This window comes from Cydia amplana, chromosome 8, assembly GCF_948474715.1.
Source record: "Cydia amplana chromosome 8, ilCydAmpl1.1, whole genome shotgun sequence".
NCBI lineage: Eukaryota > Metazoa > Arthropoda > Insecta > Lepidoptera > Tortricidae > Cydia > Cydia amplana.
This window is the reverse complement of record NC_086076.1, coordinates 8,538,100-8,565,242: the sequence shown is the minus strand read 5'-3', so window position 1 is coordinate 8,565,242 and position 27,143 is coordinate 8,538,100. Positions and strand designations below refer to the sequence as shown.

The window sequence follows — 27,143 nt, the reverse complement described above, 5'->3', positions numbered from 1 at the left end:
ACTTATTTATTTGTTAAATATATACTTAATTAATTATTTTATTCAAATTTTGATGATTTTTTATACACCCCTGAATTGATGCACTTGTTGGTTTTGTGAGCGTATGATAAGGCTTTTTCTCTAACTGAAATCATTGTTAATGTTCGTGTATCAGATTGTCGCCGCGGCCAATCTCTAGTGGTGTGGGCTATCTCCGAAGGTCGCCAAGCGGCCCGAGCTGTGGACGTATTCCTCTCCGGCAAGTCCGTGCTGCCCGGCCCCGGCGGCGTCATCGGAGCCTACTGAACTATACCAGTAGTAAAGCTTTGGATTCCTCCGAAAACGGTGCCGTAATATGACGGCCGTCATATAGCGGCCGCAAAATACGGCCGTCTTTACGGTGACGACATGTGGAAAGTACCACGGCGTCATAACACACCGTCAGCCACCAAAGTCAAAGCGCCAAATTTGAAAAATGTAGGCGCGAAGGGATAACGTCCCATAGAACATTTGAATTTCGCGCCTTTTCCTACTGACAAGATTTGCTTGATCATCTATAATTTACTTGGGGGATGAAATATCATCAGAAGAGGAAAATAATCGTAGTACGGAATCATTTATTCAAATCTCGTGTCATTTATTCAAAATGGCGTCACGCTATCTAATAAAACGTTCACGAAACTATCGACACCGTCATGACGGCCGTCATCTTACGTTACGTTGACAATCAACGTAACGTAACGCCGTCTAGGAAACCGCGCCATCTTGTTTACATAGACAACGTTCTAGTGACGTCAGTCAACGCTATATAGCGGCCGTCATATTACGGCACCGTTTTCGGAGGAATCCAAAGCTTAAGCCAAGGCTTTTGCTACACCGGTATTTAGATGTTTTAGACCTAATTGCGAAACGTAATTAGCTCATAGTCACCTTACTGCAACAAATATGGATTTTAGAACTTTTAGACTGTTGAATTTGATAGTAGTATTCTGCGTTTACTAAACTTACGCTTTTAGTGAGTTTTTAAATCTAGATATAGTGAAATGTTTTTGCAGTAGACGCGAGGCCAAAATGTACAGCAATTTTACAAGAGATTTAAATGATTTCGAATATTCTATTTTAATGTTTATGTTAAGCGTTATTTTAAGGACATTCCGTTTGTATCTGATGCTGATTATAATCGCAACAAGTTAACGTGTATCCTGACCAAATTGTTTGCACTGTGATCTCTGCCCAAGTGTCATAAAGCGTAAAGTTTCGTTGTTTAGATTTGACTGTTTTTAATGTTATTATAATCGTTTCTATAGTTATACTTTATAAATTATTGAACGATATGACTTATCGTTATACGCAAATCTCTGTATGAGGTGCCAAGCATTATATTAGTATTTATTTTAACGACGAAATTATTATAATTACCATCGGATGGCATCTGATTATATTTACAATTATTTTAAAATAGGTTAGTCTTTGTTTCTGTTTGCGCACAAATGCGCAGTCCGAGTATTGAAACATTTACTGTGATGTAAGTTTTTATAAGAATTATGTTACAGTCAATTTTATTTGTCGTATGTTCAACAAAGTTCCTAAATGTGAGGAATAAACTGAAATCAACAGTCTCTTCAGTTTGCCGTATCCGTAAATAAATAATTTTACGTTATTTATTATAGTTCTGACTGTACCCCGACAGAGTCGGTTTAAAAATTAATGTAATCAAGTCACTTATCCGTATGACTTTGTTTTTTTTTTATGTGTATTAAGTATTAATTATTTATCGAGACCATTTTGTAGTATATTCCCTGCCGACTGAAGAGACACTAGTTCGTTAAGTTGCGGTATAGTTTAGTAAGTATAATCTTAAAATGTATAGATCTTATCTAGATCTTGCACTTGTATTATTTTACAACCTGTGTCATAACCAGAACGATATAATCTACAAAAGGATGTGATGTAAAAAGTCGTTTTTGAATTGATTTTTTATTAACGTATTTGTTAATTGTTTATTTTATTTATTATTATTAAACGTATTCGAATTTTAGTTTGTTTTTTCATTCCTCAACATTTTGCTTAATTTACGAGCCCCGATGCATATGTTTTCGTCTAGTGAGACCATATTTTGAGGTTCGCGTTTGTACAAATATAATGTTTTAGTTCAAAAATCACTAATGTTTAATGCTTATACTAATTTAGTTAAATTTTATATGGTAATATTCTATAATAACTAAATCCAAATACAAGAAATACCGTTTGTACTAAAACAAAAAAAATAACGATTTTTATTTGACGGGTAGGTTAATAGACAGATGTGAAAAGGGCTATTACTAGGGAAGCAACGCGGCTCTGCCATTGTACTGACAATTTTGTTTCGAGCCCCTGCATGCAGCATTGCTGTAGGAGAGGACAATATGATTTGGACGTTTTTGAAAAGTAAATTTTTTCAGCAATTAAAGCCTCATGCAATTATATTATACGATCAAAATAAACTATAGATTAAACATTACTTTTATGGTTCCCATTACTGGATAATTTTATGTTCATGTGTAAAATTTATTAGAATAAACAAAATTATTGTGTGGAACTAGACGAACTAATTTGCATCGGGGCTCGTATTTCCTATTTAAAAATAAACCTATTTGGTTGCATAACTATAGTAACTACTTTTTATTTGTTAAATAAGGGTGGTATTCCACCTGTTCAATTTCTTGGTCCAATGTGTATTTGCGTCTCGCATTTTGCTTAAGACGAAACAGGAGCTGAGATTTAAATATTTTAGGTAAATATACCCGTCTCGCTAACGGAAGCGGCTCCTAAAACTAGTGCGATAAGGACAAGGCGATAAATCCTGCGTAAAAATCTCAAAAATCGAGGTTTCGTACTCGACTGTTTCCTCCTCCAAAACTTAACCAATCGTAATCAAATTTGGAAATCTAAATGATTATGAAATTATCTGTGTCAGACCGTTTTGATTTTTTTGGCTAATTGATATCAGTTTTGAATACCACGCCTCTCATTGCGGCATAGTCAATTAGGCCATTTTGGCCATTTTTGAAGGGCTCTAGCGCCTTAAAAAACAAAAATATCAAAAAAAGCAAAACGGTGCGACACAGATATTGACAATATTAATCTGTGTTGAAAAAATCATTGCTCTAGCTTCAAAACCCACGGAGGAAACAGTCGAGTACGTTTGTATGGAGAAATGACCACTCCAGTTGCCTCTTAATGAGAGAGTGAGACGCAATGACATTGGATCAAGAAATTGGACAGGTCACAGGTGGAATGCCATCCTAAGACGACGTGTTTTTTGTGTTTATGTTAGGATTAGGCGGAAATATTTTCCTGTGACGTCACATAAGTACAAAGTTAACACATAGTTAAGATTTAAATATGTATGTCAATTAAGGAATAACTTACCATTATACATATTTTCACCCTTTCTAACACAAATACCTACATATATCATCTGAAATAATCAAGGTGACACTTTTACACATTAAGTACCTACATTTAATAACGTAACTAAGTAGGTAGATGAAGGCTAGTAAGGCTAAGTCGGCAAAATTTCTGAGGACACCTGCGTTATTGCCTATATTGAAAAAAAAAAGTAATGTTGAAAGAAAATATTCATGTAGTTCATATGTAGTTAAATGTTTCCTTCTTTGATCGCCGCGTCTATCTATTTTTAGACTCAATATTTCACAGAATAAACTAAAAGGTAAAGAAAATGGGTTTATGAGGAGTTGAGCAACATACAACGGTATTTTTAATACAACCGCAAAATTCGAGGCGTAGGTTTCAGTGTAGGTAATACCCGTTCGTTTCAAGTTGGCCGTTACGTCCCGGCCCGCTGGCCGGTTCCCCGCATCACTCCCTCTGATCTGACGCCTTACCCCAGTGGTGAGGAAACTTTTTTATGGGGGAACAGAAGGTTTAAAGGGGCCCACAGATTACCAGTATACCAGCCTGTGTTGCAGTTGTTCGAAATTGTCACCTTTTGCGTTTAACTTACAGGCTGATGTCGTCCGGCGAACTGGTAAGCTGTGTTTATTAGATTTCAGAGGAGGGCCAGAATTGCAGCTAAAATGCATTTTTCGGGCCATATACTAATTATTTCGAAGGACGGCGGCTGGCCAGATTAAGTTATTTCGCGGGCCGTACTTTGCCCCCCACTGCCTTATCCACTCCACTCATTAGCTAAAGTAGATGGCACTGTACGATTCGGTACATTATGCGGCAACTCGTACAGGTACACGAAAATAATATGGTAAATTTGGTATGTGTACATTACATCGTTCCTTTCAAACAGCGATAACTCAAAATGTGCCTAGACATGTTCTTTCCGTGTACCTAGGTACCCTTCATATTGAGCCTAGTCACTAGTTTAATGGCAAATTTCAAGTATTGGTAGTTAGGTAAAGGTACCTATTGGGAATCACATCTTTGACGGCGGCGGTCAAAGGGATCTTGTTGAAATTATGAACGTTTCTATAATTATATCATTGACAATAATTAAATGTCTGTTCTTAGTGGAATTATAATATATATCAAATTGTAATATTACGGAATTAAATATTTCAGCACATACATTCAGCTTTTCTTTCCTATAACTATCAATTTGAAGGAGTAGGTACGTATTAAGTATCCCTACCTATTGAGCACCAACAACGGATGAGATGATACAGTAGCCATCATATATATCGGAGCGGCCAAGGCGCTCACAAATATCTGAGCACGCCTCTATTGTCAAGGCGTTAGAGTCGTGTTCAGATATGTTTGAGCACCTTTTGGCCGCTCCGATATATCTGATGGCGGCTGTAAACGCGTAAAAAGTATCTACCCCCTCTAATAGAGTTACAAATAGATACCTATTTATAAGACATCTGTTTTTGTAAAGCTATTAAGAATGGTAGATTATTTTAACGCGGGCCTAGTCTCATACGCCACTATAGATGCTGCCTGTACCTACAGGCTGTACAGTCAGCGACAAATAGATGGAGTCGGCCAAAGTGGCCAAATCATAGAATACAATGTATCGACACACGTCCAATTTCTATTACTGGCCAGACAGGCAGACACTATCATGAACAGGCCTCGGAGTTTTTTTAGCACGGTAAGACTAAGGAGAGCTATGGAGTCTTTGTTAACATTAAAATTAAATTCATACTCATACTCATCCTCATTAATTAAGTTCGTCCGAATCGTTTTATAAATACTTAGACTACTTATATGTAATTAATTCTGTTTACATATATTTAATTAAATGTTATATTATAAAAAAGTAATAATATGTATATGTGTATGTTAATATTATTATATTACCCATATTGCAGTGTCATCGCTCCAATATTTTATTTAAGTACTTAACGTACCTACATACTATAATTACTGTTAAGATATTGATATTGGTGTCTTGAAAATGATGCCCATGAATGCGACTTACGACGTTTATACTGCCCATTATGTGTGAACGAACTGTTTTGTAGACGTAAGGAAGAGTAACGCATAACTATTCTAAAATATTGTAGCTCTATATCAACCTTCATGAATAATAAACAGTTTTAATATCTATGGAATATCGTTTTAATATGTCGAATACGTATTACCAATGTTTATAATCATAGGTTGCATGTCTTAAGTACTTTTTTAAGTGATAGGCCACTTATGATTAAACCTCTTTACCTAAATATGTGTATGAGTAAATCAGATGTCACATTATGTCATGAATATATAGTTACGTATTTCGTTATTGTGATGATCGCTGATATTTATTAGGTCTAGAGCTGTACATAATTTACTTGTACTTAATTAATGAGGATGAGTATGAGTATGAACTTAATTTTAATGTTAACAAAGACTCCATAGCTCTCCTTAGTCTTACCGTGCTAAAAAAACTCCGAGGCCTGATCATGAATAATTACATTAATTTGAAGAAATTACATTTCTAGTGATTGTAGTTGTAGGATGTTTTTTTTTTTTCATTTATTTATTAACGCAAAGCATATAATGCGTACCTACCTACACTCCAAAAATTTATGACAGCGAAAAAAGCCCCCTAAGGCTGTATGATATGATAATATGATAAGTGGTGATTAGAGGTGTGTGCTGATGGCAAAATCGTCGGCGTCGTAATATAATAAATATTATGTAAATTTCTACGTAGGTAGAACCACAAACATTTTCAGTAGGTATCAGCAAAGGAGACAAGTGTCGCCCCTAAGAGTGTAATCAACTGGAAACTAGACATTCCCCATTAACGTCTGCGCATCCCCTTTCCATAATTAAATAGACACATGAGTTCCACTGAGATAAATAAGCTCAAATATAATTTACCTGGAGCGTCACCGCGTGGAAATTCGTTAGTCTTATCCCGGACATTAAGCGAAACGTCCAGATATTATCTGTCCTAAAATGAAATTCAAGGAAAAGTTGAATATGTTGTTCGGGGCGTTTGATTCCAAATTTAAAGAACAATTTGGCTTCGAGATTAAAGAAACGACGTTTACCAAAGTCGTTAATTATTTACATGCGCCGAAGGATGCGTCCAGTTTGGCTGTCACGAGAATTTTATTTGGTAAAGTTGTTATTTATTATTGTTAATTAAGTTTAAATTATTTTAAGCAATAAGTTATACCATGGTTATACCATAGTTTTTTTTTTATCATACATTACCTATAGCTGGTCAAGCAGATCTTGTCAGTAGAAAAAGGCGGCAAATTTGAAAAATGTAGGCGCGAAGGTATATCGTCCCATAGAATATTTGAATTTCGCGCCTTTTTTTAGTGACAAGATTTGCAAGCTTGTAGAGGCTCTTACTCGTTTTATACTTCCGAAAGGCCAGTCCAGACGGAATGATCAAATCGACCGATTCGATCAGAAAAGAAATTGGCGTCAATTCTCCAATTTTAGATTTAAGGTGATATTAAAAGTTGAGCGCGCAAAATTTATTAAAAAAAAATCCCGTCTGACCTGGCTTTAAGCCTTTGTCCAATATGCGCCTTACGGGAAATTTATTAACTTAGCTAACCAAATAAAAACATTCAATCTCGGATCTCAATCTAACTTGGACCTCTAGGTATAATGTCATGGAAGTCTTTACTGATCTAAATATTTATTTATTTCCTAGGTTTGGCAATGCTATTCGACATACCGGATGAGCGCGGCGGTGCCCACTTGAACAAAAGATGGGGGGACCCAAAAATGTGCCACTTCCCACTTTTCGACTTTGTCCCGGGTGTTCCGATGCCCTACATGTCTTTTGTCTACACAGCATTGTGGATAGGTAAATTATCGGCTCTTACCTACTCGTAATGCAACCAGACTAAACAGTTTTCATTTAGTATAGGAATTGAAAGATAGATGGCACTAGTAGAAGTTTTGTTGATTACCAAATTAAACACTAGATGGCGTTTTGTGAATGGGAACAGATTTTACATTTATACAGGTTGTGTATTTTAATTTTTGTTTTAGGTGCATTAGGTATAATGCTGGGATGGAAATACCACACCTTAGCGCGGCTATTTACTATTTCCTATTGGTACTTATTCTTCATTGAGAAAAGTTACTGGAACAATCATAGTTACTTGTTTGGTTTGGTGGGTTTTCTTCTTTCTTTTACCGATGCCAACTGCTATTGGTGAGTATGAGTATTAAACATAACTATTATTTCCAGTTATTTTAACAATAAATATTTAAACCTGTTTAAATTCTGTTTCAGGTCTTTAGATGCTATTATAGAACCGGAAAAAGCCAGTGATACAGTGCCGTATTGGCAATATTTCATTTTAAAGTTCCAATTTTTCATTCTTTATTTCATGGCCGGAGTGAAAAAGGGCACCGCGGAATGGCTAACTGGATACTCTGTGCCAAATCTTAGCGCTCATTGGGTGTTTACTCCTTTTACGTATGTCGTATCATCATATTAAGCGAAAGAAAATAAGTAGTAAAAAGTTCTGAATGCAATAAGAGACTCATGCACGCATGCATCCTTCCAGCCATTATCTGTATTGTCTGAGACCACATGATGACAGAATTAACCAAAAACACGCTGACAAAAAATGTTTAGGAATAATTTTCTTACTTACACGCCTTTTACAAAATGTCATTAATAATAAAAGTACAATCATATAACTGAAACAAAACATAATTATGTACAACATATTCTCCTTTGGCTTTGATACACAAATGCAAAGCTTTGTTAATATTATCAACAATATGCACATAAATAAAAGTCAACGTATTTTTGGGCTATACTTTTTTACACGTGGGTTCATACAACGTGATTTTTCATTGTTTATTTTTTCATAGTTTAATCTAAGTATACCCGGTCAAACAACTTTCTCAGTTGAAAACATGTTGAAAAAGGCGCGAAATTCAAGTTTTCTATGAAACGTTAACTCTTCGCGCCTACATTTTTTAAATTGGCCGCTTTTTTTCTACTGACGGAAATGGCTTGACAGACTATAAGATTAATATTCACAACTACTTTATCCAGGTTGTTTTTAACAATTGAGCAGACCGACTACCTCATAGTGCACTGGTTCATTTTTGTGTTCGATCTGACTGTGGCCTTCTGGATGATGTGGTCTCGCACCCGACATGTTGCTATGGTGTTCTGCGCCTTGTTCCATCTTATGAATTCCAGGTTGTTTACTATAGGTAAGCTCTTTAATTTAACTGAATTTGACAATTAATAGGTAACGTGCACTACGTTACCTATTAATTGTCAAATTCAGGAGGAAATTCATAGGAAAAGAAATCTAAAATTACTATTGTTCCCATACGTTCCTCATAACTGTTATAGTTGGATACATAGCAGAATGTGCAAGTCGCAAAATGAGCACCAGTGCAAATCGCAGAAGGTACAGGTAGTAAAACGTGCAGATCGTAAAACGAGCAGGTCGCGAAATATGCAAATCGTACAAATTGCAGGTCGCGAAAGGTGCATATCGTAATGTCGTTTGCTTTTTGTGCCGTCCCTAGTTTAACTGCATGGTACAAAGTCCAACGGGCATATTTCAAAGCACTGCCTCATAAATTATTTGCTCATAAAACAAGGTCACGATAAGGTATCAAAATAATAAAAAAGATACCAGGTTTGTTTCAAAATATTTTAACATTCAGTAATCAACAAAAGCCTAGCTTATTGGCAATGATTACGCTTTTTGGACCTGTAGAATCTGAGCTCTATTTCAAAATCTACACATTTTGCGACCTGCTCATTATGCGATCTGCTTGCACATTTTGCGATCTGCTCATTATGAGATCTGCACATTTTGCGATCTGCTCATTATGAGATCTGCACATTTTGCGATCTTCTCATTATGAGATTTGCACATTTTGCGATTTGCTCATTTTACGTAGCCTGCACATTTTGCGACTTGGACATTCTGCTATGTATCCTTATAGTTGAGTAGGTGAGGTAAAAACCAACCAATGCCAACAAAGATATACACTGGACTCTGCATGAAATTTGCAATGAAAAAGTGTGGCAATGTTATCATGAGTGTCAAATTTCTATGAAAGTATGAAGTTTACAATACAATGACACTCCCTCACTTTGATCTATTCATGTCGGTGCAAAGCTTATAGCTTATAGCGTCTATTATATTTCTACGGACTCTATTATATTTATTTCAAATGTAGGTAAGGTTTATAATGCATCAGTGCATAAAATATAAGTATCCCACAGCCAAACATATTTTTTTTTTCAGGTATGTTTCCATGGGTCTGTTTGGCTACAATGCCACTGTTTTATCCCTTCAATTGGCCAAAATTAATTATTAATTTTGTTAAACTGCGCTGCATGACTTCAGTGGTTGAAATTCGTAAAAAAATACATAAGACGAATCCAAAAAAATCTCGAGAGTTACGTGAAAAAAATATAGTTACTAATGATAACGATAATGATGATAATGGCGTCTTGGAAAAAGACAGCGCAATGTTATATGAAAATAAAGAACAAAATGAAGAACTTTGCGAGACTAGTGAGTCAGAAGATTTAAAATTTCCCGAAGTAGATAAAATGGAATGCTTTGAAATACAAAACCATAAAATTACTTTCGATAAAAATGTGACATTATTACATCATACTCGTAAAAGAGGAAATGATACAGACAATGAAACAGTAATTACCCGGCGTAAAGAAATTACGACTATTTTGATTTTCATATACATGACAATGCAAGGTTTCCTGCCATTTTCCCACTTCATCACCAAGGTACAAAGGTAGACATTTAATTAATTGTAGCAATTATTGTAATAGTTATTGGTTCAAGTTTATAATTACATTAACAATTTATACTCTCGCAATTATAGTGTACCATTGTACCAATTACTAATTAGGTATAATAAATTTCTTAGGTATCTAGGTCAGAAAGAAGTAAAGTTAATAAAGAGTACAGAAGTTATATGTGGTGCTATTTATTATGTTCCCATTTGACCTTTGTGCGTAACTGCGTAAGTCATATGGTTGCTGTTTAGGTAAAACTATAATAGGTATTAATAAATACAATTATTCAACATTATAATTTTCAGGGCTACAATAATTGGACAGACGGTCTCTACGGATATTCCTGGGATATGATGGTTCACACATGGGACGTCCAATCAGTGACCGTAAAAGTAGTTGATAACGAGAAAAATAATCACTTCTTTATCGACCCTAACGTATTCATCCCAAACGACCGCTGGAATAAACATGGAGACATGGTAACTCAATACGCCATATGTTTGAATAATACCTTGATTAAACAATCGGAAAAATTCCAGAAGAAAAATGGAATGCTCTCTAAAAATATTTCTATTTTCATTGACGTATGGTGTTCGATGAATGGTAGATTTGTCCAACGAATGTTCGATCCCCATGTTGATTTATTGCAAGTTTCTTGGAGCACCTTTGAGAAGATTCCCTTCTTAATGCCCCTTTTGGACGATGCAACAAAGTGGAGACCCATTTTGAGTGAAATAAGGCGTGAAGTACACTCATGGAATCCCTTTAGTAACGTCGTATTTTTCGCAGATTTTCCAGGTTGGTACTTTTACCTTATTTCAGTGGGGAGTGCCTAAATAATAAAGATTGTAGATAATGCCGAAATAATAAAGATAGTCAATCCACCACCGCCGCCAACAGTTATCGTGTCAGTTATAAAATATATTTATTTATACTTTAGTAGGTACATGTTTCTTTTTACAGATTATGTTTTGGACAAATATATTCCATCAGAATTAAGTAACGTGACCCTAACAATCTTAGAAGGAGAAGTAGCCGTTGAACCAGAGATGACAAATCTTTTTAGTCAGTCGTTCCAGTTAAAAACAGGACAACTCTCACAATTGGACGCGGGGATGTTTCATCGAATTCTGAATGTCGGCAAAAAACCAGCATTTTACATGTTCACTTTTTATAACAAGACGGAGGCATTAATACACGTTCAGAATGAAAATAACAGGGTACCAAAAATTAAGTTACCAATTATAACTGAATTGAAAATTAGATTGAGTAACATGCTAGTTTTTGGTGATATATTGTTTAAAGGATATTATCAATTGTTTTTTCGGTTGTCGATGTTTTTAGTTTGAACTTTTTAAATATACTTAAACCTGAATTCTCTTGTCAGTAATTATATGTATCTGTTAATATTGTTACATCTCTGAATAAATGTTTTATCTTAGAATAAATTTAAAAGTGGAAATATTACTGTCTTGGGTGAGACTTGAACTCACGGCCTCTGGATCGATACTCCAGCGCTCTGCCATCTATCTGAGCCACCAAGACCTCATCCATAGCCAGCAAATCTTTCCACCATATGGGTCAAGGGGACCCGAGCGACATCTACCGTTAGAGCGTTACACTTCTTGAACGGCTACCGGAGTTCCAAGTCATATTGGAAATTCACCAGTTACGATGTGCCACCCCACCCATACTATTTTTAAAAAATTACCCAAGACAGTAATTTTTCCACTTTAAAATGTATTCTAAGCTTAATAGCATCGATCGCAGACGTTTCTGCTTGTTAAAAAAAATGTTTTATCATTATTATTTTATTTACTTATGATTTCAGGTTTCATAAATATTCATATTTCTATTGTTCCTTGCTTTCTTTTGTGTATAATAGGTACCTATTTAATTTATTATATTTTAGAAGAAATTGATAAAATAATTCGTATCTGGAATTCTTTTAAATTAATATTTTACTTAAAATTGTTTGTTAAAGAGATTTCAATCTTTTTATAATATAATGTGTATTTTGTCGTAATTTGGTACTACATACCTATTTCGTAGCTTACTAAAGGGTAGTCTGGGTACGGTTGTAACAATATCACTTTGATCGCTGATATTATTGCAACTACAGCTTAACTAAAAAATAACATTATTAACTGAAAAATATGCTTCTGGGTGAACATTAAATTAAAAAAAGGTTTTTTTATTAGCGAGTAATTTTTCAAATTGTTTCCCATTGACCCCATGACGTACCCGTCGGAATAAAACCCAGAAGCCCAGAACAAGTAATTTCCATTAAATATATCATTACCAAATAATCGCATACACTATCATCATTTAGTTAAAAGTACATAAAGTACGTTTTAAGACTATAGTATTATTTTAAGCAGCCATATAGCCTCGTAAGTCGTTGCCTACTTGTACAAGTAGGTAAAAATTTAAATCTAGTTTTAACCTTTAGATAAAAATGTTCCAAATTCATAAACACACAAAATGGTTTCGTAAATATTCGAGCTGTTTCAACCGTACCCAGTCTACCCGTACTAAAAAGTCTGTGGGCTGTTTAATTGTGTTTATAGCAGTTTTGTTTTTGAAAAAGAAATAATAAACTATTTTTCTCCTGGTTTTGAGTTCTCTTACATATTATATCTTACCTTCCATGGGTGCCTCCTTGAGAAACTATAACGATTTTAATCAGAAATCGTTTACGAACCATGGTTCATAGTTGTTACAATTTAAATTACAGGAACACATGGCACCATATAAACGTTAGGTAGGTATTGCAAGTATTCTTATAGGACTAATTGGTATAGTAATACAATACATAGGTATACCCATTATAATATATATACCTACGAATTTTAAGTCGGTTAGCAACAATATCAACCATTGTCAATTTTCTCACTCGATTCGACTACAAAGCAAGGGAGCTTAATATTTTGCTCAGAAAGCTTGTGGTGGTGATGTTCTTTAACCACAAAAATGCATTGTTACTACACGGAACTGCGCCATCTAGCGTGCGATTCTAAAACTGAAAAAAAAATTACAGGGATGTCACTGTCAGTGTCATGATCATGTCATATGGATACGGAATACGGATCTTGAATTTTGAATAATTTTGATAGCACTGTGCAAGACAGTCAAAGAGTAGTAGACTCTGTGCAGAAAGAGAAGAGTCGTGGAATGTATGGGGCCCAATACTTATACTTGGTCAACCAGATCATGACAGTAGGAAAAGGCGGCAAATTTGAAAAATGTAGGCGCGAAGGGATATCGTCCCATAAATAAATTGAATTTCGCGCCTTTTTTTACTGACAAGATTTGGTTGACCAAGTATATATTCCCAGACTCTGAGTATGTATTGGGTCCCATTCATTTCACCACTCTTCTCTTTCCGCACAGACTCTAATATATAGGACAAAGACAGTGCAAGTCTTATTTTAAACGTCATAGAGTCTGGCTAATGAAAGTTGAACCTGAGATTTATTTAAAACTTTTTATATGGCAACTTTTTTTCCTATCAAATAAGCTGTCAGTTTCAAGCTGTCATTTAATTTCAAAGTAATTTTATTGCCAGGTGCGGTTTTTATTGAAATTCCCGCGTTATCTCAGGCTCAACTTTCATTAGCCAGACTCTAATATCATAGAAGTTCTACGTTATTTTGGTCTGACAGTCTTGACATAAAGGCCATGGCATTGGCAGGATAAGCTAAGTGAATCTGCTCCCAGCGAGTATTGGCTTGTAATTTTTTTCGCTGATGTGGCTTTGTATTGGTAACAAGTATGCAAAATTTGAGCCCCCAAAAGTTTATAGTTAAAAAAAAAAAACGAAATATGATCTTTTTCCATTTTTTTTTTCTATCCAGCCGATTTTGACGTGAGTCACGTATAATGTGCATATATAGCTGGTCAAGCAAATCTTGTCACTAAAAAAAGGCGCAAAATTAAAATTTTCTATGGGACGATATCTTTTCGCGCCTACATTTTTCGAATTTGCCGCCTTTTTCTACTGACAAGATCTGCTTGACCAAGTATAGTAAAGACAATTATATGACATTAATTATAGAATATACCTATTGCCATACAATAAAGAAAAAAAAATACAATTACTTTTTCAAAAAAAATTTTTTTTTACTTTTACGTCAGCGACATCTCCAAATTTTTCACCAAAGCTAGCCTCTTTAATAAGTTACAAAATAAATGCATTTATATAGCTGGTCAACCAAATCTTGTTAGTAAAAAAAGGCGCGAAATTCAAATTTTCTATGGGACGATACCCCTTCGCGCCTACATTTTTCAAATTTGCCGCCTTTTTCTACTGTCAAGATCTGGTTGACCAAGTATAGCTGGTCAACCAGATCTTGACAGTAGAAAAAGGCGGCAAATTTGAAAAATGTAGGCGCGAAAGGAATATCATCCCATAGAAAATTTGATTTTCGCACCTTTTTACTGACAAGATTTGTTTGACCAGCTATACTTAATTTTATCTATGGTAGAACAACGTGTTTTTTTTTAATTGAATACATACAGCTGGTCAACCAAATCTTGTCAGTAAAAAAAGGCGCGAAATTCAAATTTCCTATGGGACGAAACCCTTTCGCGCCTTTTTCAAATTTGCCGCCTTTTTCTACTGTCAAGATCTGGTTGACCAAGTATATTTCGTTTTTTTTTCTTTAACTATAAACTTTTGGGGGCTGAAATTTTGCATACTTGTTACCAATCAATACAAAGCTACATCATCGAAAAAAATTACAAGCCAAAACTCGCTGGGGGCAGATTCACTTAGCTTATCCTGCCAATGCCATGGCCTTTATGTCAAGACTGTCAGACCAAAATAACGTAGAACTTCTATGATATTAGAGTCTGGCTAATGAAAGTTGAGCCTGAGATAACGCGGGAATTTCAATAAAAACCGCACCTGGCAATAAAATTACTTTGAAATTAAATGACAGCTTGAAACTGACAGCCTTTACTTGGCATCATTGCTCCCTCAAAACAAGATGCAATTCTCTAGTTTTGAGTTCTTATTGGGTCACACTTTTTGGCCGTGGCCGTAGAACTCGTTGGTACTTATTCCAAAATATACACATCCTTGAAGGCCCGCGATCAGCGAAGTTCGCAAATTGCAAGTATTTCTTTCTCTTTTACTCCAATTAAGGCATAGTTACAGTGACAGAGAAAGATGACCGCAATTTGCGTTGCGAACTTCGGTGTACGCGGTAGGCTCTCTGGTTGGTTGCCAAGCGTGTTTCGACGCCGGTGTAGACAAAACATTAAGAAATCCATAGAGCAAACGTCGAGTGACAGTTCCTACTCTATATTGACTTTGTCAATTCTGTGGCAGTGGCAGCCCGCGGTGGTTATGGCAGTAGGCGCGGCGTGAGACGAAACGAGTTCATTCATCTTCCTACTTTGCCGCGGCATTGACTGCGCGAATAAATCTGTTTCGTCCGCGTCTCACCGCGAATAAATAAATAGTCAACGTTTTATTAACTGGCGCTCATTGCTGGTGTCAGTGTCATATAGGCAACACGCCTTCACACGAAATATTGACATTAGTCATCTGTGATATTATAACGATTAATAAATACCATTTAGGTTATATTAATCGGACACCGGCAGGGTGATGATCAGTGTAGCGTGAGGCAGGCGAGTGCTCAGTGACTTATCTAAAACTTTCGAGATGGAGTCCGCCACTTGGAAGTACAATTTGGACACTACTCCGAATTACTCATACATTTTCGATTTTGAGAGCGAGTTTATCCATCAAAATTCAAGGAAATGGATGACGGAGAATTGGACTGTAGCGTTTTACTACGTGGGGGTGTACATGGCTATCATTTTCTTCGGGCATCGCTACATGCAGACTCGTCCCAGGTACACTTTATACTATGTTCATATTACTCTTTTGATATCACATTGCTACAGCACCGAACCACAGTCATATAAACCTTTTATACTTACGCTTTCCAATTGGAATTTATTTTTTGGTCGCATTTTACAATAATATATCTTAACACAGTCTTAGGGTTGAAACAAGTTTCATTAAAAAAGTTCAATATCAATTAGTGCCCGGATAAATAACAGACAAAATAAGGATAAAAAAAACGTAGTTTCTTCTTAACATTGTGGATTTCAAAAATTCCTTTAAAGCAAAAAGGCTCGAACCTGTAACTTTCATTGAAATTTATCTGAACCTAAAAATTGTTTGTGTTTAATATTTGATTTTTTTGTTTTAATGATACAATTTTACTTTTCTACTGGGTTAGAAGTTAGAATGTATCTAAGAACCGTTACTATGTATCATGTAACCTTGATCGGAAACTGCAACCTAATTAGCTAAGCCGTTTTTGAGATAGCTGGAAACAATTTTTTCTGCACAAATAAACAGCCTCCCTAAATACAAATACAATCTTGTTTCCATTGGAGCCAAAAAATCAATAGGTATAAGTGAATTCAAAAATATGAAAAGCTTGTAATTAGATAGTACACAAAGTAATGGAAACAACAATAAACATGTTCGGAATACCCTCCCATACTATATCATCAGAGCCCACATAGCATTTTTGAGCTGTCATAGGGACTTCTCGTTTATCGACTTCCGATTATACATATGTATATCGATAAATACAGAATATAATATGTAAATAAAATAATTTTATTAATTTTTATTTTTATTTATAATTTCCTAAAAGTTGGTATCCAAAGGTTATCTCGAAGAGATCACTCATTCACGATAAGACTGCATGTTGTTTACTTCTACTTGTAATCATATTTTACATATTGTATTCTGTATTTATCGATATACATATGTATAATCAGAAGTTGATAAACAAGAAGTCCCTATGACAGCTCAAAAATGCTACGAGAATTCCGGGCTCTGTATATCATGTAATAAATACTCTTTCCGGCACCTATTTATTTGCATAAATTGGCCCTACCTTCTCCTTATCATGTGGAAAATAACTTTAAATAATGAATTTAGAAAATAATTATTAGATAAATATGTCCAGTTTTATAGGCTAAACTAAGGCCACGATTAGGCTACACTATGTAGCATACTTAGTATTATGTATACTAAGGTGGGAAAAGTAAATAAAATAATAATAATATAGAAACAAGATTCCGTGAAATTAAGTACTTCTTCCTTAGTGTTTAAATTTTTGTCAACGACTTAGTTACATCATAAGATTATAGCAAAACTGTTTTTAATAATGTACTTGTACATCATACATGAAATATTTAGTCAAATATATTAAATATTATGTATGCTAAAATTATTGTTGCTAAGTCAAATGTCAAGTAAAACAAGTCATTGTTTACCAATATCAATCAGCTGATGGGCACATAAAATGTTATCATTTTAATTACAAGTTAATAGGCTATCAAACTCATTATGTCTTCAATGTGGCAGATATTGTGTTCTATGACTGATTAAGTTTATAATGAAAAATAATACACCAGGTAGTTTTATCATAGGTTAATCATTTCTTGGTGTATGATAAGTGATGACATCTACATTTATAAGGGATTGTTGATATTATTATTCGTTTGATAGATAAATGGGAATTTATTGTTTGCAATAAATTATAGTAATACTGATAAACTCGTAACAGAAGTATTAACCTCTTATCTAATACTTAAATACAGTACCAGAATTTCCGGTTCTTGTAGTACAAACTCAGTACCCTGATTTCTATCGAACCATATAAACATAGGCATATTGTCTAGGAAGGATTGCCTATATGCCCTTGATCCTGAGAGGAATAAATGCTTTTGAACAATGATAAATACTGGCTGTAGTGGCTGTATTAAGTACCAAAAAGGCCATAATTCACCATGGAAAGGGTCTTTAACGCAGCCTAGAACTTGCACTCGTTTTGGTAATGTCAAGATTATAGTTAGCGACTTAGCGTGCGTGCCCCATACTTATTATTACCGTTATCACACACCTTCACGTAGGTTTTATCATTAATATGATATGACCGGAACAAGACATAATAATATGCTTAGTATGCCTATACTATACGTACGTTATTATTTATTAACTAAAAAATTACATCCATTCACTGAAGTTAGTTTCGGAAAACCGTTTATATTTTCGTTAGTTAGGTATATCGTTTGTTAAGCTAGTTTCCTAAGTCGTCAAATTGAAAGCGCTTTATTGTAAATACCTACTATACACTTTCCGTGTTCAATTCAATTTCAATTAAGCATCACCGGTTTTTGGGTAGCCCAAGCGCAGATAACTTGTTTAGGAATAAGTGAATTTACTGAACGTATCTGTAATTTTATTCATTGACGTAATCTTCCACTGTGGTTATTGTCGGATATGAGACTGGTAAACGATGATTGGCGGCCAAGCCTTATCCCAGTGCCCCTCACGATGTACAACCATATTGTACTGTTGCCTACCAAGAACAGGCGAGGCAAACGTTCAGGTAATCCAGTGCAATATGATCCATTATGACTAGGCGTAATCACTGTAATCAGAGACCGCTTTTGTGCTGGTCGGAGTCAGACGACTCGCTTGTAGCTTGCGTCTCATTACTCAATGGAACAGCACCCTGACAACCGCCAGGGAACCAGTTTTGAAGGTTATTTCCTCGCTATTCCGCTAATTATTGACACGGTTATAAAGACGGTAATAAAGTCGTTCACGATAATAGGAAACCTCTTAAGCTGGCCATACACACTAGGGTACGCCTGCGCCGTTTTACCTGTACAGTTCAACTGCGCAGGTAAAAAGGAGCGTGTGTGGCATTCGACTGTGCAGTTTTCTACGACTGCACAGTTGACCTGCGCGAATATGAAAATAGATATTTTTTACCTGTGTGCTTTTGAACTGTACAGTTAAAACTGAGCGTGTGTGGCGTTCGCCTGCGCAGGCCTCAGTTGATCGCGGTCTCATAAGCGGAATGAAACGCTAGTTGAGTTAAATTAACTTTATAAATCAGAGCCCTGCCTAATTCCCCTGATGATAAAACATACATTATTCTTGTATTATTTTTTTTGACTTGAAGTATAATACATGGTGATTTGGTACCATATGTCTGACCATATTACTCTGAGGTGTGGATAATGTAGGTCATACTCATATTGAACAACTTTTATTATGGGACCAACCCCGAAGTCGTTATTTCTTGTCTTTATTGCGCTTTATAATTAAAAACAATAACGTTAATATAGTGCTGCGTCAACATCAAACACAGCTGACGACGGTGCCATGGCTGAGAGTTTGTGCAGGTTTACCGCTGCCGTGTGTGTGCTCCACCCAGCTAGGGTTTACCTGTGCAGTTTAACTGTACAGGTAAAACTGTGCAGGCATACCCTAGTGTGTATGGCCAGCTTTACATTATTACACAGATTATACAATAACCCTCGACGAGAAGTTTATTATTTAAAAAATAATTTATACGTGTTTTATATTTTATTTCAATAAAAAAGACTCCTCTTCAAAACGAAACTTATATGCCATCGTTTATGCTCTTCAGTCAGTCACTCACACTAATATGCGTGTACAAGCGAGATGCAGAGAAAGTAAGTTCCGCACACGCTAGCGAATACGTCAATGTCAAACTAGTGGTAACTGTACTAGTTGGTGGTAGGTGTGAAAATTTGCGTACTTACATTGTTAATAAATACAAGTTTGGAAAATATCCTAATAATAATATGTTTCAAATTATACTTTGAGTAGCATAAACGTGCTCTATACATAATATACATATTATGCTCTGAATTAATCTTCAATCAATTTTATTTAATCTCTTGACTCGACAATGTCAAACCGATGGCATCAATTGATTGACTGGTTCGGAAATTGAAAGTATCCAAAAAGATTTGTTGTGTAAACTGGTCTGTCGGATTTTCTCTAAAATGGAGCCCCGCATCTGATCTGCAATGTTACGTAACTTAAGCTAGAGCACGTTTGGCACGCTTCCCTGCCCCCGAAGCAAGCTGCCCCACAGGCCTAGAGGCTGAGTCGAGTGCCCACAATTTAATCTGATCACGTTCACTTGATAGTCAACTGATTGGACTAATAAATGCAAATTCAGATACTCGTGAATAGGATTTCCCGAATTGAATTAGATTATTATGCCTCATTGCGAGTTATTAGACTAAATAAAACATAATCTGGTGAATATCAAAAAGAATACATACATGCCCATAAGTTATGAGCTAGTATTTCGTGTGTTACAGTTACAGAACCCAGTAGGGTATTAACTAAAATAACATGTATTCGTACAGATTTAGTTAAGTAAGAGAGATATGTGGTAAGAAAGAATAAGCCATAATATGCCAAAAAATCAATGACTTCCAATTTACGTTATTATTTAAATATTGTCTTTCATTACCCCCAATATCCCATCTATCACTGTTTGGGAATTCCGTCACCTGCGACACAAGACACAACGATCCGTATGCCTATTAGATGTTAATGGACAACACCATGATACATCCTTGATCAGAACTGGATCGTAGTGTAACCGGTTTTGCAGCATTTTCTAGAAAAACAAGCTATTTGATAACGTCAACAAATTGTTTTTATGTAATAAAAACTTACGGTGCCTTTTTTATTTCAGTTTGCGTATTGTGATCTGCCTTCTACCCATCTATATCAGCTGAATACTCAAATAAAAAAACTCATAATTACTCCCGTAAGAAAGAGCTTATTGAATGGTCTCAAAATAGTTTTAGGGGCATAGTTGGGTTGGCTGGTCAGACTAAGTGCTAATAATGTGCTTATTTGACAGTCTGACAATTAGCATTGCGGGTGTTTTCCGCTTTAGTAATTACAAGTGCTGATGAGTGGGCACTTTCGTTTCCTAGCTATTTAAGCCTAATGAGCGGGGAGCAGACACCGTCACGGAGCGAGTCTGATTGTTTACGTAACGCGTATCAATGGACGTTACGTTCACCGCGACGTTATACGGGATAGTCATTACAAAACTATATTTGAGTTTCGTTTACCTAAATAGTGCCATAAGGGCTAAGCCTGGCGATATCTTGGTAATAATAATACAGTACGGACGGATTCGCCAAGTGTAAAAATATGGGTGCACAACTGCACATATCTTACTCAAAAATATGTCTCATAGCTTTTTATGTCGGCGAAATAAGAACTATGAGACATATTTTTGAGTATGTTGCATGCACCCATATTTTATACTTGACTGTACACATCAGATGTATGGAATATTGTGACTACCATGTTGGAGTCAGAGGCACCATCGATGACATAAGTTTTTATTAATTATCTCGGCATGCTTAAACATGATGTTGATTTTCGACCGGTTTAACACTTGCCGTGTCAAGTTCTTGTTATAGAGGTTGATTTAAAATCTTGGTTCTTGTTTGTCCTTTATATATAAAAAAATAAGCATAATATCCATCAACATTGGGTTTTAATCGGGGTCGGCAACGTCGTTAAAATTACCTAATATTTTATTTCATCTACCTAGTGAAAGTCAGTATAAATAGGTATTTAATACAGATTTTAAAAGGAAAAAATTGCTTAATTTCCCGTTATTATGTGAACGACAGTGCAAAGGGTGTAGCAGGATAAGCCTTCAAAAATTGCCCCCAAAGCTTTGAGTTCAAAACTACTACCAGTTGATGCCCCGTCAAATGAAAATAATCCACACCAATTTTTAACCCTCTACTGCCGCCTGGAACCCCGTGACATTCATTTAACCCTAAAAAGTTTTTATTTTTTTTCTCAAAAAGTATAAAACGGACAATTATGAAATTTTTCATAAATGTTGATGTCATCTATACAAACTATCAAAAAAAAAACTAACTCTCTACTTACTTATTTTCCTAGAAAAAAACCTAAATAAAAAAATAAAACAGCCTGTATATCAGTTCAAGCTCGTCGTACTATCACCATTTTTGTACTAATTATTAACCAACTACCTATCTACATAATATATAAGTTTCATGTAAATAACAAAGGTGGAACAGTGTGAAAATTAAAAAAATCAATAACGAATGGCGTCCCGTTAGGCGGGCCGATATTTTTTTTTAAATATCGTCATCGTAAGTTAGGTAAGCGTGTTACATGCCTACATGCGTACCATGTAGGCATGAACAATACTTATATTTTCACACTGTTCCACCTTTGTTATTTACATGAAACTTATATATTATGTAGATAGGTAGTTGGTTAATAATTAGTACAAAAATGGTGATAGTACGACGAGCTTGAACTGATATACAGGCTGTTTTATTTTTTTATTTAGGTTTTTTTCTAGGAAAATAAGTAAGTAGAGAGTTAGTTTTTTTTTGATAGTTTGTATAGATGACATCAACATTTATGAAAAATTTCATAATTGTCCGTTTTATACTTTTTGAGAAAAAAAATAAAAACTTTTTAGGGTTAAATGAATGTCACGGGGTTCCAGGCGGCAGTAGAGGGTTAAAAATTGGTGTGGATTATTTTCATTTGACGGGGCATCAACTGGTAGTAGTTTTGAACTCAAAGCTTTGGGGGCAATTTTTGAAGGCTTATCCTGCTACACCCTTTATAATTTCAGTTAAGAAAATTTTTGCAACACAATATTTGAACATCGGTGGTCTTTTCGCTCTATCAGCAAGTTTTTATCGCTGAAAAATAATATGTCTATTTTTTAATATCAATAAATCAGTATAAATACGCCTAGTGTTTTGACCCAGCTTTAATAGGAAATATCAGTAAAACGACATTCCAGTATATACCGAAAGAACTTCTGTAACACTACCTACTCTCTATAGCCATAATAAAATATGTGATGTGGAAAACCACTCTTACTTACAGCAGATCGACGATCGAACATGTGGATCATAGAAATGTAGAAATGTGTAGAGAGTAAATCGTGCAATGAAAATGATTGTTTGATATTGAATATGTATATTCATATTATTCTGAACGAAGTGTAAAACTTGACTTTTGACCCATCATAATACCCGTAAACAATGCTACAATCACAATGCCAATTGACATGGTAGGTCACGCGACGTCAACGATATTATTAATATGTAAAAAAAAACAGCTTTTGATCTAAGAAACGTGAACGTGTATACTTTCTTTGTACTTACTTATAATTATTTTATCTTAATATTTCTTTTAAATAAATGAATATTCTATTTTTCATTAGTTAGGTACCTACTGTATTTTATTGTATTGATGAATGCTTTTAGGTTTTAAAATAATATATTTTATCCTAATATATTTACCTAAATCAAAATGCCCTACTTACCTTCACCGGCCAAAACGACCATATTTACGAAGTGTTTCATTCCAAAATGTATCTACTACTGAACTGACTACGGACTTAAAAGTAAAATACTTTAGACTTGTGCCTGAAATTCGCGTGTGACTCGAGGGTGAACGGCCTACGCACTACGCACCTAATGGGTAATGACAACCTAATCCGCGCGGCTTCAGGTTGCAGGCCGTTGACTTCGGGCACCCAAGTACGGGAATTATATGGCACCACTCACAGTAATTAGAAACGGGTATCATAAAAAGTTCAAGGAAGCCTCTTAGATTTTAACGCCGGAAACGAACGTTCGGAACGTAAGAAAAGTGATTGAAACACAAAATTTTATTATTATCCCATTTTCGGGCAGTTGCGTTAATATCCGGTTTTCTTATACATGTTACCCAACTTGCGTCAATGTCTTTTTCATTGACATTCAGACAACCTTGAACTTTATTCACACGAAGCATTAGTTATTCAAATTCCATCATCCGTCAATTGCGCGCGGACTCCTAAGGTGTCACATGAATAACATGATGACATGACAATATTCCTTTATATTTTGGGCAGCATTTTCGTTTTTACATTTAGGCTTTTGCCTCTAAATATAAATTCTTACGTGAAAGTGCAGATTTGAGCGGTTGAAAAATACTTTTACATTGATATTGATATGGCCGATCACACTGCCGACGACTTTCCTCCGAATCAAAGAAAAAACTCGCTGATCGGTACTTGTTTCACGCTAATCTTCGGTTGTATGACAGGTGCCTTTTGTATGACATATTGAAATAATTATGTTTATCTTAAAAAAATATGTTTGACAATTGTGTTGGTTCGTTTCATGTCGCAACAAGTGTGGTGGTCCACTAAAAATATTCATGAAGCTTAAAAATTTTAATTATGTACTTACGGCGCGATTCGGGAAATGAAAGAGATTCACTAGATATGAAATAGTAAAGATATGTGACGTTCCACGGCAAAAGGTACCTTATGGCGGCTGGCGCTTACGCTATTATTAACGCCGCTCCAATATTCAGCCGGGGCAATGGTACCTTTTGCCGTGGAACGTCACATATCTTTACTATTTCATATCTAGTGAATCTCTAAATCATTTCCCGAATCGCGCCGTTTTAGTGGCAACTACATATATTTCAGCCAACCTCTCGGCACCAGACTATTAATCAAATGATTAGATAATGTCAATCCTTATCTCGTTTCTTCTAAGATAAGTTCAAGATATAAAATCTTGTCTTTGCAAAATTTTATGTAGATGAACATGGACATTAATGTTACTTTTTATATTCTATTTATTCTACCTTTTATTTGTTTCCTTAACGACATGCCATTTGCTGATAAAGTTTACGATCTAAGGTTGCTACAATAGCTACAACATTCGTTGATACAATAGCTTTTCTTTCTATAACTAGACTCATAATAGATAATAGTGTAAACGATAAGAAGTGAGGAGAGGAAAAACCATTAGTTTATGAATCGTAGTATAAATTGACTCAAAAGGACGTAATTAATTATGGGATTAATTAAAATACTACAATTGGGTCATTCCAATTCATATTGCGTATCACCTGACTGATACTTATAGCGATAAGATATCTACTGCTGATATCTAATCTCTTTTCAGGAAACGTTAAAAATTTAAATCCATCCTATTTATTGTATATACATGTGCAAGATAATCATTAATACTAGCCTTTGCTCGCGACTTCGTTCGCGTAGAAGAGGTCAACTTAATAGAACCTTCACGTCCACGCTAGCCTGTATTTTTTGCCCTCCTTATTTACGCGGTTATCACACTCATGAGCATTCGCATTCGCACGTCGCTTCGGTGTATGAGCGTGACAGCGCTATGCACGTATATAGCCTATATGTGCCTCTCGGACCCTGGAGCGACGACGTGCGAATTCGAATCTAATGTGAATACCGGCTTTAATAGTATGAGGAGGGTAAAAATGAGTGCGGAATGGGTGAGGAAAGCCTGAAAGGTTGACCCCGGGATTAAATATCATATAGATCCCCAGTATCCCCACGTTGATTTTGCTTATAAATGTTGTTATATTATAATATAATATATATAGGCAGGTATATCAATTTCCAGCCAAATATATTTAGCAGTTTTTGCGTGCAATTTTCTCTAAACGTTATTTCAAGTATTTAACTCTTTCCTATCCTAATTAATTCCTGATCCCCATTACATACTCGATGTTATTGGGATTCCACTATATAATGGAAACATTATTAACCTGTAAAAACCAAAAATAAAAATCAAACATACTACCAAGAAATCAAGTAAAAAACTGCCAATGTAAAAAAGTTATCTACCTGTTTAACATACGATCTTTTGGCCCAGAATGACGCAAATCGCTTCAAGTTATTTGCCCTTCCACTGTGAGTTCGTTGCGAACGCATTCAATGTAATTAAAATTTGTAAATGTCATCTATGTATTTGTAATTTGAAAATCTCGTCTACTCGTTCTCATAGGTATTAGCGTTATTCTAATAAATAAAATAAAAATAAAATAAAGAAGCCTTTTATTTCTTGCATCCATTTTTACAAATGAAGGTTAAATGATTTGTTTTTTTATTATGCAAGAACCCCTCTGTGGGTAAAGGCCTCCTCCAAATTAATACATACCTATTATGTTTCGGAACTTGGTTCCACTCGGCAACCCGTTGATAACATGAGATATCACGATATCAGTGCGACAACTTAATCTCTGAAGTAGGCGTAGGGTCTAGCTATTGCGGTTTGATGAATAAATTAGGTACTACCGTAAAATGGTCCTACTTTGCTCCTCTGTACTCTTTATGCTCCATATCAGAAAAAAGATTTAACTAATATAATTATTCATATACATATTATATTCCTATGTCATGAGAATATACTCAGGTGAACGAAAATTAATATTCATTTCCTTAATTTGGAGAAAAAGCAAAGGATCATTTTACATAATTTACAAATGTGGGAATACATCAAACAATTAACATTGTATTGTTATAGTCGCTCATTAAGTCATCACCTCAGGCAAACAATACCCAGGAACGCCTCACAAACAGGATCAATTAAAATCGTACTTGCATTCAGTCTTCGTGAAAATATTGAACAAATATATTCTACATGTTATACAAATATACACTTAGAGCGGTTTCGCACTACGTCCGATCCGAATCCGATCCGAACCCGTGAAAATATGGTCCGAAGTAGCCGTAGAACTATTTCTATGGTAATTTACGCACTACGTAAATTACCATAGAAATAATTTACGGATCTAGTGCGTAAATTACCATAGAAATAGTTCTACGGCTACTTCGGACCATATTTTCACGGATTCGGATCGGATTCGGATCGGACGTAGTGCGAAACCGCTCTTATCATCAAACATACCCGTCCTGTTGGACAACAACCTAGAACCGGAGGGGAAAGTGCTCACTTGTCCCAAAATAAGCAAGCCGTCCGGAAACTTGTTAGTAGTTTTGAGCTGCTGATTTTTAGGGTTCCGTACCCAAAGGGTAAAAACGGGACCCTATTACTAAGACTCCGCTGTCCGTCCGTCCGTTCGTCCGTCCGTCCGTCCGTCTGTCACCAGGCTGTATCTCACGAACCGTGATAGCTAGACAGTTGAAATTTTCACAGATGATGTATTTCTGTTGCCGCTATAACAACAAATACTAAAAACAGAATAAAATAAAGA

The 27,143-nt window shown here is 35.4% G+C and overlaps 3 protein-coding genes across 3 annotated transcripts in view; all 3 read left to right on the top strand.

Annotated features, from left to right (window-relative positions):
- The window catches only part of LOC134650319 (uncharacterized), an 89,318-nt gene extending 87,301 nt beyond the window's left edge, over positions 1–2,017 (top strand). Inside the window, exons 44-45 of the mRNA XM_063505280.1 lie at positions 155–294; positions 833–2,017. Of these exons, the coding sequence (XP_063361350.1) occupies positions 155–285 (131 nt within the window). The 3' untranslated portion in view covers positions 286–294; positions 833–2,017. The remainder of the gene's footprint in view (positions 1–154; positions 295–832) is intronic.
- Positions 2,018–6,204: 4,187 nt separating this feature from the next.
- LOC134650540 (vitamin K-dependent gamma-carboxylase) lies at positions 6,205–11,561 on the top strand. Its single transcript, XM_063505494.1, has 8 exons — positions 6,205–6,547; positions 7,100–7,255; positions 7,444–7,609; positions 7,691–7,876; positions 8,468–8,631; positions 9,687–10,192; positions 10,510–11,002; positions 11,168–11,561. Exons 1-8 carry the CDS (start codon positions 6,385–6,387, stop codon positions 11,551–11,553), a joined length of 2,220 nt encoding a protein of 739 aa, XP_063361564.1. The 5' UTR covers positions 6,205–6,384; the 3' UTR covers positions 11,554–11,561.
- Positions 11,562–15,543: 3,982 nt separating this feature from the next.
- LOC134650250 (very long chain fatty acid elongase 6) overlaps positions 15,544–27,143 on the top strand; it is a 41,696-nt gene continuing 30,096 nt past the window's right edge. Inside the window, exon 1 of the mRNA XM_063505205.1 lies at positions 15,544–16,072. Coding sequence (XP_063361275.1) covers positions 15,879–16,072 — 194 coding nt within the window. The 5' untranslated portion in view covers positions 15,544–15,878. The remainder of the gene's footprint in view (positions 16,073–27,143) is intronic.